Source organism: Ceratotherium simum, chromosome 13 (genome assembly GCF_057802395.1).
Source record: "Ceratotherium simum simum isolate JZ-2026a chromosome 13, ASM5780239v1, whole genome shotgun sequence".
NCBI lineage: Eukaryota > Metazoa > Chordata > Mammalia > Perissodactyla > Rhinocerotidae > Ceratotherium > Ceratotherium simum.
Genome location: NC_141912.1, coordinates 36,958,133 through 36,970,882, shown reverse-complemented (window position 1 = coordinate 36,970,882; position 12,750 = coordinate 36,958,133). Strand labels below are relative to the sequence as shown.

The window sequence follows — 12,750 nt, the reverse complement described above, 5'->3', positions numbered from 1 at the left end:
TGTCCCCTTTCCAGGTACCCAACACATCTTTTTTTTTTTTTCTTTGCTTGTAGAACTCCTACTCATCTTTCAAGTTTTAGATCAGGCTTCAGGAAGCCTCCACAACCCCTGATGGGGCCTGTTCTCTGGGCCTCCTCAGCAAACCTCTCCCCTGATATTCATCACACCAACACTACTATATCCTTGGTCTCTAAACTTTTAAAAAAGCATGTTCCCCATCAGTAAAAAATTTTTAAGTATATACCCTCAATATAGACATATCTCTTTATAAAGTGTATACACGTGATTCTGTCAATCCGTATATATTAAATATTACTAAATCCTAGTTCTTTCTTTTGTAAAAAATAAAGATAAATACAGGATCTGATCTAATATTTCCTCCCACACCCCATTGACCACTGACAAGCTACAAATCAGCACCTCTAACGGGAAGCTGGGGGGTGGCTGGTCCAGTGATGCCATCCTTCAGTACTGGGGGTCTGAGGAGAACTTGGGAGTTCAGCCTCTTCGCTCGGTCGGCGGGCCTGGTGGGGGCGGGGGTCGTGGGGTGGAGCGCTCCCACAGGGCTGCGGGGCCTCTCCCCTCCTGAGCCCCGGGAGGTGGGGGTGAAGTTGAGCCCGGATTAGCTGGGCGGCAGGGAGGCTCCGAGCTGCAGGGTGGCCGGAGAAGGGGTGTGGGTAGACGCACGCACCATGCCGCTGCAGGACAACACCCTCCGAGAGGTGTGGGCCTCCGACAGGTCCGGAAGGCCCCCCCTCCCTACCTGAACCCTGGGGGGCCCAGATGGAGGGGTTGGGGGACAGGAAAAGGGGAAGGAGACAGACTGATTCCTTTGCACCCTCAGCGGGCATGAGGAGGAAGGCGGGAGCCCGGAGGTCCAGCGGCGCCCCAAGCAGGTATGTCACCCCTGCTTGGAAAGGAGGTAGAAGGATGCCCCCACCATAAGCCCACGTAGGGTAGGGGATCTGGGAGTGGGGCGGGTCCCCCTCAGCAGCGTCTGGGGGTTGCTTCCCTGGAGTATTTTTGGAGGAAAGAGGTATTTGGGGGATGGGGTGCCCAGAGGAGGAATTTGGGCTTTGGGGCATTGGAGGTGGTCATGATGCGTGGGAGGGGGCCTTCCTCACCCCCGGGAGGCTGCAGTTCCCCTCCCGATAATCCGTGGTTATTTCTGGCGGCTCAAGGGATTAGGGGGTGACGGGCAGCCCTCAGGGCCCCCCTTTCCTTCCTCTCTACCCCCAACTCTGCAGCGACCCGCCCGGGGACAGAAGTTGAGGAAGAAGAGGACGGAGGCCCCTGAGTCCCCCTGCCCCACGGGATCCAAGCCCCGCAGACCTGGAGGCGGGCGGGGTGCCGAGCCCGGGGGCGCCCCCCCGGGTGAGGGGCGCGGGGTGGAGCCATGGAGCCCTCCCTAGGGGACGGGGAAGGGGGACCTGGCGGGGGTGGGAGCGGGGTCGCCCAGGGCAGGGGTGGGGGCGGGGGCTGTGGAGGGATGGATGAAAGCCGGGGGGGGGGTGTCGAAGAGGGAAGCAGGGCCCAGGGGAGACCCCCGGGAGAGGAGCCCCAGGTGGGAGAGGATCGGGGCGGGGTCCTCCCTGACCCGCGCATCTCGGCCCAGCCGGGCGGAGGGGGAGGCCGCGGGAGGAGCCCGCCCCGGGGTCGGCCGAGGCCTGCGCGCCGCAGACCGTCTACACCAGGTTCCTCAGGGACCCCGAGGCCAAGAAGCGCGACCCCCGGCAAACCTTCCTCGTGGCCCAAGCGCCGGACGCGGAGCGCGGTGAGGGCCCGAGGGAAGGGCGGGGTGGACAGAAGGAGGGAGGGGGCTGGACGGGAACCGCAGGCGGAGAGGCGGAAAACAGAACAGCCTCCGCTTCCCTGGCCTTGCCTTTGGGCCACAAAAACCTTTATTCTCTTGTTCTTTCCCCCTTTTTCCAGATGGGGAAACTGAGGCACACAGTTTAAGAGTTTTGCCTTTAACTACAGCTAGGGGCCAGAGGTAGCCCAGACGGGTCCCGCTCAGGGTCAGAAACAGAGACAGACAAGGACAGGGAGAAGCCAAGCGGGAGAAACAGCAAAGGCGTCTCTGAGAGGGGGCGGGGAGGGCAGAGTGTGTGAGGAGCTGGGGGTCCCAGACAGAGAGGGGAAGGGCCTGCAGAGGAGGGCGTCTTCCCAGAACGCCGGACTGCCGGGCCCCAGCAGTCCCCGACTCCAGCTCACTCTCCTGACTGTAGACCCCGAAGACTTTGGGGTCACCCCCTTTCTGTGAGGAAGATGCTGGGACTCCCTCCTCCCGTTCGTGTCCCGAAAGGGGAGTCTTCTACCCCTGGTGCGATTTACCACTTCTCAGCAATCGAGGCACTAGGCTCCCCGGATAAGGGGGGCCTACCACAGCCCCCATTATGAAGAGTTTCTACCTACAGACAACGAGGGGGAAGAAGAGGAGGACGATGAAGATGAAGAGGAGGAGGGAAAGAAAGAGAAAAGCCCTCAGGCCCCCAAGAAACCCCCTAAAGAGAAGGCTTCTGCAGACATCAAGGAGAGGAGGGCAAAGGCCCAGGGCCCGAACGGTGGGTGTCGAGGGTACACAGGGAGCACAGAGACATGCACGACTCGCCCTGCCCTTGAGGGGCTGGGGTCTTGCTGGTATGCGGGAGTTGAGCCATCAGAAAGTCACTCAGTGCCCACACCGGAGCATTTCTTCCTCTGTGGTTTCTTCCCCCTGATGGTCCTCAAGGACACAGACCAATATGTGCTCCCCTCACCACTCCCACGGCCCCCTGCCCAGAGTGCTCGGGGGGCCAGGGGAGGGCAGAGGATTTGAGTTTTCTTTGTGATTTTTGTTTAGTTTTTTTTTAAACTCAATATGAATTATTGTTATAATTTTTACAAAAGCATCAAAGTGATTACAGTAAAAATCAATCAACAAGTAAATGCTGTGATGGCTCCCTGGCCTGGGCACCTCGCCCTGCAGGTACCAGCAGTCTGCTCTGAAGGTGGACCTCAGGCGTCTGCGGGAGGGAGAGAGCGCTGTCTGTAGCAATGGCCAGAGGAGGTTTTCTGGGGGAGATGGGGTGGGAGCTGGGATTCAGAGGCTTGGTGAGAAGGCGTGGCATTCATTCATTCATGCATTCATTCATTCATTCATCATTTGGTAACTGCTTATTAAGCTCTTGCTGTCTGTCCAGTTTTGGACTCAGGGTTAAAAACAAGAGGAGCAGAAGTCAGGCCTTCAGCCTCCCTGGGGAGTGAAGGAACCATGAGTAGATTGGAAGGTGGCCTTCAGCCCCAACAGGTCCTCTGTTGTCTAACCCCACCCTCCATTTCCAGGGGACCTGGGAAGCCTGGTCCCCCCACTGAAACCTCTGCGCATTAAGAAGAAGGAGGCACCAGCGGGGGAAGGGACCAAGACGAGAAAGACGAAGAAGAAAGGTGAGACTGGGCTCTGGAGGAACAGGAGCCTCTGGCTGTGGTGGGGGCTGTGACCCCTTCACATATACACACACAGGGTCTGGGGAAGCTCACAAGGACCCCTCAGGGAGCCCGGCCAGAGTGAGGAAGAAGATCCCAGCAGCCATGTTCCTGGTTGGGGAAGATGTTCCAGCTGAGAAAACTCTGAAGAAGAAAGGTGGGTGGCAGTGGCCTCTGGTGCTGTGACATCCGAGGCAGTCCAGTGGGTGGGGAGCTGGGGTGCAGTGTAGGGTAAGGAGCGTGAGTTTTAGAGTCAGAAGACTTGGGGGGCATCTTGACGCCCACTTTAATAGCTATGTGGCCTCAGGCAAGTGTCTTAGCCTGTCTGAGGCTCTGATAATAGTGATACAGGGTTACTCTCCTGTGGTTGTGGGAAGGGTCCAAGTGAGACATGGGTGTTGGAAGCACTCTGCAAACCATGAAGTACTGCATCAGGTAAGGGGTTACAGGCTTCTTTCCTTCCATGCCCAGGCACTCCCAAAGCCTCAGAAGAGAGGAAGGAGGAAGAGGAAGAGGAGGAAGAGGTGGTGACCAGGAACAGCAATCAGAAAGGCAAAGCGAAAGGAAAAGGCAAAAAGGTTGGGGCCCTGAGGGGAAGGGGGCTGAGGTCCCTTCAGGGGGCAGTGACAGGAGCCTGGGCTTGGGGGACTAGAGTGTGGGACCTTGTGAGCTAAGGCCGGGGAGTCCCTTGGGGTTAGAATCTTGGCTCCCCCTCTGGTGACAGGATATGAGGACACAAGGCACTGGACTTGTGAGAACAGAGGCAGTTGTGGGGTCACCAGGCTGGGACTGGCCACCTGGGGGCCTTTGTCATCTGGTCTCTAAGCCCTCCCCTCGGCAGCCTAACCCTCAGACACAGCCAGCGGGGCTCACAGGGCGCCCACATGAAGACAGACGCGTTCTCTGTAGCAGGGAGTCCACACAGGCACAGGCACATGTGTACATGCCCTTGGGCACACACTGGCTGACCGACAGCCAGCTGTACACGTTGTTAAAATATTTCCACCCCACTTCTCTGAGCCCCCCAAGTGCTTTCTGCTACCCGCCCCTGGACCTCCCAACCTTCCAGCAACTAAAGGGTGAACACTGGCTGTCAGGGGCCTTTAGGACCCTCCTCCAGACCTACCAGTGTCCATTCTGACTGGGCATTCTCCATGGACAGAACAGGTTGTGAAATATTTTGAATATCACTCTTACTCACAAACAGGACTCAGGCACCAACATGCACAAATGATTAAGCGGGAGAGAGAGGTCCAACCAAAGAGAGAAAGTGATGATAGTCTTTGAGAAACTGGTTTCCACGAGTGGAGAGATCACCATGAGGGCAGAACCGGGGTCTTAGCTGTGTGGGTTTATTAGTTTGTTCAGGAGTGGTCAGGTCTCGGGGGACGGATTCACATTAGCCGAGATCACCAGATACTGATGTATAAACTGAAAGACCAGTTTATTATCTCCCAGGAGGACTAGAACCGCAGTCCAGCCTTCAATACAGTAGGCCCTTGAATTCACAGCTGCAGAAATGTTTGACTAAGCTCTGGCTTTCTCCACATCACATTCCAAACATAGTCTTGTGTTTCCCAAGTTTCTCCTGGAACAGCCTAGGGTGGAGAAGAGATGCTCACTTGCCCGCAGGCTAAAGGCCCACTCCCCAACACCAGCCTCACCCTGCCCTCAGCAAAAATGGCCAACCACAGCAGCCTCACCCTGCCCTCGGCAAAAATGGCCAACCACAGCACATCAGGGCCTCTTAGTGGTTCGCAAATAGCATTTAATCTTCAAATGCACACACCCAGGCTGGCAGTCCCTTCTCTCTCCTGTTGGGAAGGTTGGGGTTAGAATCTTGGCTGCCTCTCTTGAGAGGGATAGAACATGAGGGCAAAGGGCACCAGGTTTGTGAGAACAGAAGGGGCAGTTATAGGGTCACCAGGCCAGGCCAGGCCACCCCAGGGCCTAATGCAACCAAATTGTTATTAGGAGTTTTTCCATGAGCAAAATGAGCTTATTTATTCATTCATTCTATTAACTACGTGTTGCTGTATAACAAACCACCTCAAAACTTAGTGTCTTAAAACAACATTTATTTTTTTAACTTTTGTGAGTCAGAAATCTAGGAGTGGCTTAGCAGGCTGGTTCTGGCTCAGGGTCTCCCATGAGGCTGCAGTCAAGATGGCAGCTGGGGGGCTGTCCCAGTGGGGTAGTGGTTAAGTTCAGCGTGCTCCGCTTTGGCAGCCTGGGGTTAGCAGGTTCGGATCCTGGGCGCGGACCTACACCACTCGTCAGCCATGCTGTGGCGTCCCACATACAAAATAGAGGAAGACTGGCAAAGATGTTAGCTCAGGGCTGATCTTCCTCACGCTAAAAAAGAGGAAGATTGGCAACAGATGTTAGCTCAGGGCGAGTCTTCCTCACCAAAAAATAAAAAGATAGCAGCCGGGGCAGCAGTCATTCTGAAAGCTTGACCAGAAATGGAGGAGCTGCTTCTAAAATGGCTCACTCTCATGGTTGTTGGCTGGAGGCCTCTCCATAGGGCTGCTTGACTCTTCTTATGACATGGCAGCCTACTTCCCCCGAGCCCAGGAGTGGCCCAAGAGAGAGAGCAAGGAGAAGCCACAGTATCTTTTATGACCCAGCCTTAGAAGTGACCCCCCCATACAGTTGTATGTCATAGTTGTACATGCTTCTAGTTGCATTCCTGCCACATTTGATTGTCACAAAGACCAACCCTGAGACAATGTGGGAGGGGACCACACAAGGGCATAAATACCAGGAGGCAGGGGTCGTGGGGGCCATCTTGGAGGCTGGCTACTCCATCCACTGAGTGTCTACTCTATGCTCATAATAACAGTAGTAGCCAACACTCCTGTAGTGCTATGTGCATAGAACACAGCAATCCACACCTCAGCCTCCCTCAGTTCACCCGCTGAGAGTGTGTCCACATGGAGGAAGGTCTTTCTAAAGGCTCTGGATCTAACAGGAGACTGGGCAGCATCCACCTCTTACTAGCTATGTGAACTTAGGCAAGTTACTTAACCTCCCTGAGCCTCAGCTTCTTCATCTGTGAAATGGGACCACCACCTCAGCAGATATGGATAAGAGGATCAAATGAGTTAATATCTGGAAAGTGCTTAGAACTGTATCTGGCATATTGGTAGACTCTGTATGAGTGTTTGTTAAATGTATAAATTAAGTAAGGTCTGTCCCAGGGATCCACCCCCACCCTACCTACTTCTCAGATGTAAAAACTGAGTCACAGCAGGGTTAACACTTAACAAACTTGACAGTTAACGGTAAAACCAGGATTTGAACCCAGGCTGTCTGGCTCTAGAGCCCAAGCTCTTAAACACAAGCTAAAGAAAATGATAATAAAATGCAAAGCCCCCTATAGCCTGCTTTTTTTGTGTGAGGAAGATTAGCCCTGAGCTAACATCTGATGCCAATCCTCCTCTTTTTGCTGAGGAAGACTGGCCCTGGGCTAACGTCCCTGCCCATCTTCCTCTATTTTATATGAGACACTACCACAGCGTGACTTGACAAGCGGTGCGTCGGTGTGCGCCCAGGATCCGGGCCGCCAAAGCGGAGCGCGCTTAGCTGCTAGGCCATGGGGCAGCTCCAGCCCCACGGCCTCCTAAGGGCCTGCTGCGCTGCTGGAGGCGCGGGAGGCGCCCGGCCGCACTCTCGCTGATTCTCTGCTCTCTCCCCACACAGAAAGCGGTGAGTGGTACTGCCTGCCCTGCCTGTCCCAGCACTGGGGACCTGCTGAGGGCAGGGGGACCAGCGCTCTGGGGCTGATGCCCCCTCTGCCCCACCCAGAAGGAGGAGAGGGCCCCGTCCCCACCCGTGGAAGTGGATGAACCCCGGGAATTCGTGCTTCAGCCTGCCCCCCAGGGCCGGACAGTGCGCTGCCGGCTGACCCGGGACAAGAAGGGTATGGATCGGGGCCTGTATCCCTCCTACTTCCTGCACCTGGACACGGAGAAGAAGAAGGTGGGTAGGGGAGAGGGGGAGGGGGAGGGAGAGGGAGAGTGAAGGTGCCAGGACCCGGGCTGAGGGAGGGTCTAGGGCCAAGATGGCGGGGCTACAAGGCAAACAGGCCTTCCCTTCCCCTCACCCACCCCATCTTCCCATCCTCTCACCTGTCTCCACCTCTGCCCAGGTGTTCCTCCTGGCTGGTAGGAAACGGAAACGGAGCAAGACAGCCAATTACCTCATCTCCAGTGACCCCACCAATCTGTCCCGAGGAGGGGAGAATTTCATCGGGAAGCTGAGGTGGGGCTGGGAGGCTGGGGGCAGCAAGAGGGCCATGGGCCATGGCCCATCACATTGGACTCTCGGGATGTGCCCTAGCCCGGGGCTTCTTACACTTTTATCTGGATCACTTGGGGATCTTGTTAAAATGGTTCAGTGGGTCTGGGGCTGGGGGTGGGGGTGGGTGGGGAGTGGGGGTGGGGATAGGATGCTGCATTCTAACAAGCACCCAGGGGATGCGCACCCTACAGGTCCAGGGACCTCACTTGGAGGAGGGCATAGGCTTCACGTGGGCAGGGCCTGTGCCTGTCTTTTTCATGGTCGAATTCCTAGCACCTGGCACATAGTAACTACTCAATAAATATTTACTAAGTGAATGAATGAACGGTACCTACCCTGTGCTGTGTCTCCCTATATATCTCATCTAATCCGTACCACACCTCTGAGAGGTGGGGAGAGGTGAACCTGAGTCAGGCCTTATTTCTTTTATGTATGTATTTAACAAACACTTATATAAGGCCTACCTATTTGTCAGGCATAGTTCTAAGTAACTTCCAAATATTAACCCATTTAATCCTCTTATCAACCAAATGAGGTAAATATTGCTATTATGCCCATTTTACAGAGGGGGAAGTTGAGGCTCAGGCAGTTTAAGCAACTTGCCTAAGGTCACACAGCTAGTAAGAGATGGAGAGGAGATGTGAGCGCTGCCAGTCTCCTTCTAGATCCAGCTTTTTTCAAGACCTCATGGGAGAAGCCAGGGGCAGGGGACATGAACTGCTCTGTCCTAAGACACCCCACCGTTGATGGAGGAAGCTCTCAGAACTGTGGCTGTGAGGAAGGGTCTCGGAGCAGGGGTGTAGAATCCCCTCCGCCCCACCCCCAGCGCCGCCCTGCTTGCAGGTCCAACCTCCTGGGGAACCGTTTCACCGTCTTCGACAACGGGCAGAACCCGCAGCACCGCGGAGGCAGCGCTGACGTGGGGAGCCTCCGGCAGGAGCTGGCAGCCGTGATCTACGTGAGAACTACCCCGGTCCCCGCGGCAGGCCCCTCCCCTCGCAGGGGGCGGCCTAACGCGCATCTCCCTCTCAGGAAACCAACGTGCTGGGCTTCCGAGGTCCCCGGCGCATGACCGTCATCATTCCCGGCATGAATGCGGACAACCAGAGGGTCCCCATCCGGCCCCGAAACGTGAGCCCTGCACCCGCCTGACCCCTCTGCCCCAGGGTCCTGCTCCCGGCGTGACCCACTCCGAGGAAGCTGGAGGTGGGGCCTCCACTTCCCAACACCCAACCCCCTGAACAGACTCATCATCCTCTGGCACAAATTCATTCTGGCAACTTGTAGAATGAATTTGGGGGTTTTGTAACTGAATTCACTGAAGCAAGTACATATTGAGTGCCAAGTGTTATTCTAGGCACCTGGAAGATATCAGTGGACAACAAAGATCTGCCCTCCTGGCATTCTGGTGGAGCAAGACAGTAGACAATAACTGTGAAAAATAAGTAAATGATGTAGTGTGTTAGGAGGTGATAAGTGCTACAGAAAAAAAGAAAACGTCAAACAGGGAGGGAAGATGAGAAGTGTGCGTGCGTGTGTGTGTGTGTGTGTGTGTGTGTTTCAATATTAAATACAGTGTCAGAGTGGGCCTCATTGAAAAAGTGAAATTTGAGCAAAGACTTGAAGGAGGTGAGGGAGCAAGCCTGCAGATATCCGGGGAAAGACCATCCAGGCAGAGGGAAGATCCAGTGCAAAGGCCCTGAGGCAGCAGGGTGCCTGGTGGGGTTGAGGAACAGCAAGGTGGCCAGTGTGGCTGGAGGGAGATGAGGTCAGAGAGGTGAGAGTGAGGGGCAGATAGAGCCTGTATAACTGGTTTTTACTCGGACAGAAACAGAATGCCATAGCAGGATTCTAAGCAAGGGAGTGACATGATTTGACTTATATTTTCCAAAGCAAAGGTTGTTTGTTGTGTGTGTGTGTGTGTAGGTGTAGGGTAAGATGAAGAGATGTCCTGGAGAGAGGTGGCCTCCTTCAGAGTGTCAGTCCAGTGCTCTGCTCCTTAGTTCTGCAGGCCAGTTGAGCCCAAGATTTCATGACTGGCATGCCCCATACGCACAGTGATGTCACTTTACTCATTTACAATGAAAAATAATACCCCTGTCAGCTGATCACACATCCTTCCCTGCTGGAAAGTCACACCATAATCAGAGGCCCAGCCAACCCGTGGGGCACCAGCCATTGGAGGCTCTGGTCTGGAAGAGCCTGTGGGTCCCACAGTTGCTCCTTCTGTGCCTGGAATAAACACACAAACCCTCCAGAGGCAGTGCCTCCCATGCATGTTTGGGCTTAGTAAGAACTACCTGGTGCTGCTTTGGGTCTCTCTTCATCATCTCACAGGTCATTCATTCTACAATAATTTGTTAAAGCCAGGCACCGAAGATCCAAAATCAACACAACGGTTACCGTCAAAACAATATCTGGGGGCCGGCCCAGTGGCGCAAGCGGTTAAGTGCGCGTGCTCCGCTGCAGCGGCCCGGGGTTCACTGGTTCGGATCCCGGGCATGCACCGACACACTGCTTGGCAAGCCATGCTGTGGCGGCGTCCCATATAAAGTGGAGGAAGATGGGCACGGATGTTAGCCCAGGGCCAGTCTTCCTCAGCAAAAAAAGAGGAGGACTGGCAGATGTTAGCACAGGGCTGATCTTCCTCACAAAAGAAAACAAAAACAAAACAATATCTTATATTCATTGAGCATTTACTTGGTGCCAGGAACTGATCTAAATAACACTTCAGGTGCTGTTAATTTATTTAATCCTCACAACACCTTGTGATGAGGGAAACTGAGGCATAGAGATGTTACTAAAATTCTGTGCCTGCCCTTGGTATATCTAATTCTGTGCGTCACAGTGCAGTGGGAGGAATGGTAGGAGCAAGGTGTCATGGAAGCTCAGAGCTAAGGCATCCAAATGAGACGCGAGGTCAGGAAGGCTTCTTGGAGGACATGATCCTGAGTGGACTCACTCTAAGCCATGAACAGGTGACAAGGAAACTGAGGAAAGAAATATCTTAAGAGCACCATCAGACAGACACTGCTTCTTCCTTCCAGAAGCTCTCATCCAGGGCATTTTATTTTAACCACTGTTTACCTGTCCATCTCCCCAAGCTCAACTGTGAGCTCCTTGTAGGTCCTAGAATGTCTGGTTCACCCTTGGAATCAGCTGCCAGCATGTGGGCATTCCTAAGACCCCTTGGGTACCAACGGCATGTGCCAGATGCTACTGTCCATTTTCCAACCCTCCACTTTGGCATCCCACAGCAAAGCCCCATTCTCGCAGATGTACACGCCACCTACAGGGACACCTAGGAGACGGAGCATGCTCTCAAGGATACCTTGAATGGATGCTGACATCCAGGCTGCACACCTGCAAATACACACAAGGGCACGCATAGGTCCCCAGGCCCCGTCCCCTGTCAGTCCTGAGATCTCTTGGCCTCCCCTAACTGTCCTCTAATACCCCCCCGGCTCCCAGGCCAGCGATGGGCTGCTGGTGCGCTGGCAGAACAAGACCCTGGAGAGCCTCATCGAGCTGCACAACAAGCCACCTGTCTGGAACGAAGACAGTGGCTCCTACACCCTCAACTTCCAAGGCCGAGTCACCCAGGCCTCAGTCAAGAATTTCCAGATTGTCCACGCCGATGACCGTGAGTATCTGAGGGCCCAGACCAGGCTGTTCCACACCACCTCAGGGACCCCGAGCCTCACTCAGGCCTTTCCCCACCTTATCTCTCTCTTACACACTAGCCTGGAGCTGTCCTCTATTGCTGGAACTGGAACATCCAGCGAGGTCACTCTCTCCTGCAGGGGCCTTGACACTGCGCTCCCAGGAGCCTCAGATACCCCAAGCAGGTGTGTTGGGGCCTGTTGTTCCAGGTCCTCATTCTAGCATTGACCAGAGCCCTGGAGCAGATACTGGGGTATTCTGGGTAAGACTGTGTTGAAGGGAGTTAAGCTGCTGGAGTTTGAAAACCACTGAGAGCCAACCCCTCGGTGGCCAGAGAGGGTGTGGAGGCTCAGAGAGGGCAGCCTCTTACCCAAAGTCTCTCAGCTCTTCCAGGCAGTTACACTGGCCTCCAAATTTTATTTCACAACCACTTACACAGTGCTTTCTATGTGCCAGGCACTGTTCTCAGGACTTTACAGATATTGAATCATTAAATCTTTTCAGCAACACTCTGAGGAAGGTACTATTATCGTCCCTATTTGGCAGATGAGAAAACTGAGGCACAGAGAGGTTAAGTAACTTGCCCCAGGTCACACAGCTAGTAAGAGGTAGAGCTGGAATTAGAATCCAGGGAGTCTGGCTCTAGTGCCCTGGCTCCGAACCCCTTCAAGATGGCTGCCTTTTAGGAGTAGGGAATATTAATCCAGCATTTCTGAGTGCCTACTCTATTATCTTCTCTCAAGTGAGGTCAAAGGCCTGCCCTCAAGGAGTTAGGGAAACAAAATGTACCCGGAACATAATTAAGTAAAAATGTCCCCGTTACAAGCCTGGGGGAGAGGTCCCCACTAGGGTGAGGAAGTTTGGGGATGGAAAGGTATCTCCCAAGGTACACCAGGTTCCCAGGGTTGGTTGACAATGAGCGAGTTCCCCATCCCCCAGTCCATCCTAGGGATGTGCTCCCAGTGTCCCCTGTCCCCACGCCTTGGAAAACTGCTCTCCAGATCACATTTCTGGTGGAGCCCGGTCTGCCGAGGTTGGGGGTATTTTTAGCAACTTCCTTTCCCTATGGATGCTGGGGGAGGTGTTGGGATTGGGGCTGGGAACCTGCACCAGATATGGGATAGGGGCTGAGTGGGGCCACTGGAGGAGGAAGGGAACCAGGGGGCTAGTCAAGGGATTGAACCTGGTGGTCTAAGATGGACTTGGGGTCTGGGGGTGGAAAGAAGAAGGAATGGGGTCAGAAGACAATAGAGACGTTGGAAAGAAAGGATTCTAGGCTTGGAGAAGTTAGACAGGTTCCTTTACTTAAGTGCCCGT

The 12,750-nt window shown here is 54.4% G+C and overlaps 1 protein-coding gene across 1 annotated transcript in view; it reads left to right on the top strand.

The window, feature by feature from the left end:
* Nucleotides 1–692: 692 nt before the first annotated feature.
* Nucleotides 693–12,750, top strand: part of TULP1 (TUB like protein 1) — a 12,887-nt gene continuing 829 nt past the window's right edge. Inside the window, exons 1-13 of the mRNA XM_087437819.1 lie at nucleotides 693–739; nucleotides 833–896; nucleotides 1,248–1,374; nucleotides 1,616–1,774; nucleotides 2,418–2,564; nucleotides 3,325–3,426; nucleotides 3,503–3,622; nucleotides 3,937–4,043; nucleotides 7,276–7,449; nucleotides 7,619–7,731; nucleotides 8,614–8,728; nucleotides 8,803–8,901; nucleotides 11,242–11,413. Coding sequence (XP_087293945.1) covers nucleotides 693–739; nucleotides 833–896; nucleotides 1,248–1,374; nucleotides 1,616–1,774; nucleotides 2,418–2,564; nucleotides 3,325–3,426; nucleotides 3,503–3,622; nucleotides 3,937–4,043; nucleotides 7,276–7,449; nucleotides 7,619–7,731; nucleotides 8,614–8,728; nucleotides 8,803–8,901; nucleotides 11,242–11,413 — 1,546 coding nt within the window. The remainder of the gene's footprint in view (nucleotides 740–832; nucleotides 897–1,247; nucleotides 1,375–1,615; nucleotides 1,775–2,417; nucleotides 2,565–3,324; nucleotides 3,427–3,502; nucleotides 3,623–3,936; nucleotides 4,044–7,275; nucleotides 7,450–7,618; nucleotides 7,732–8,613; nucleotides 8,729–8,802; nucleotides 8,902–11,241; nucleotides 11,414–12,750) is intronic.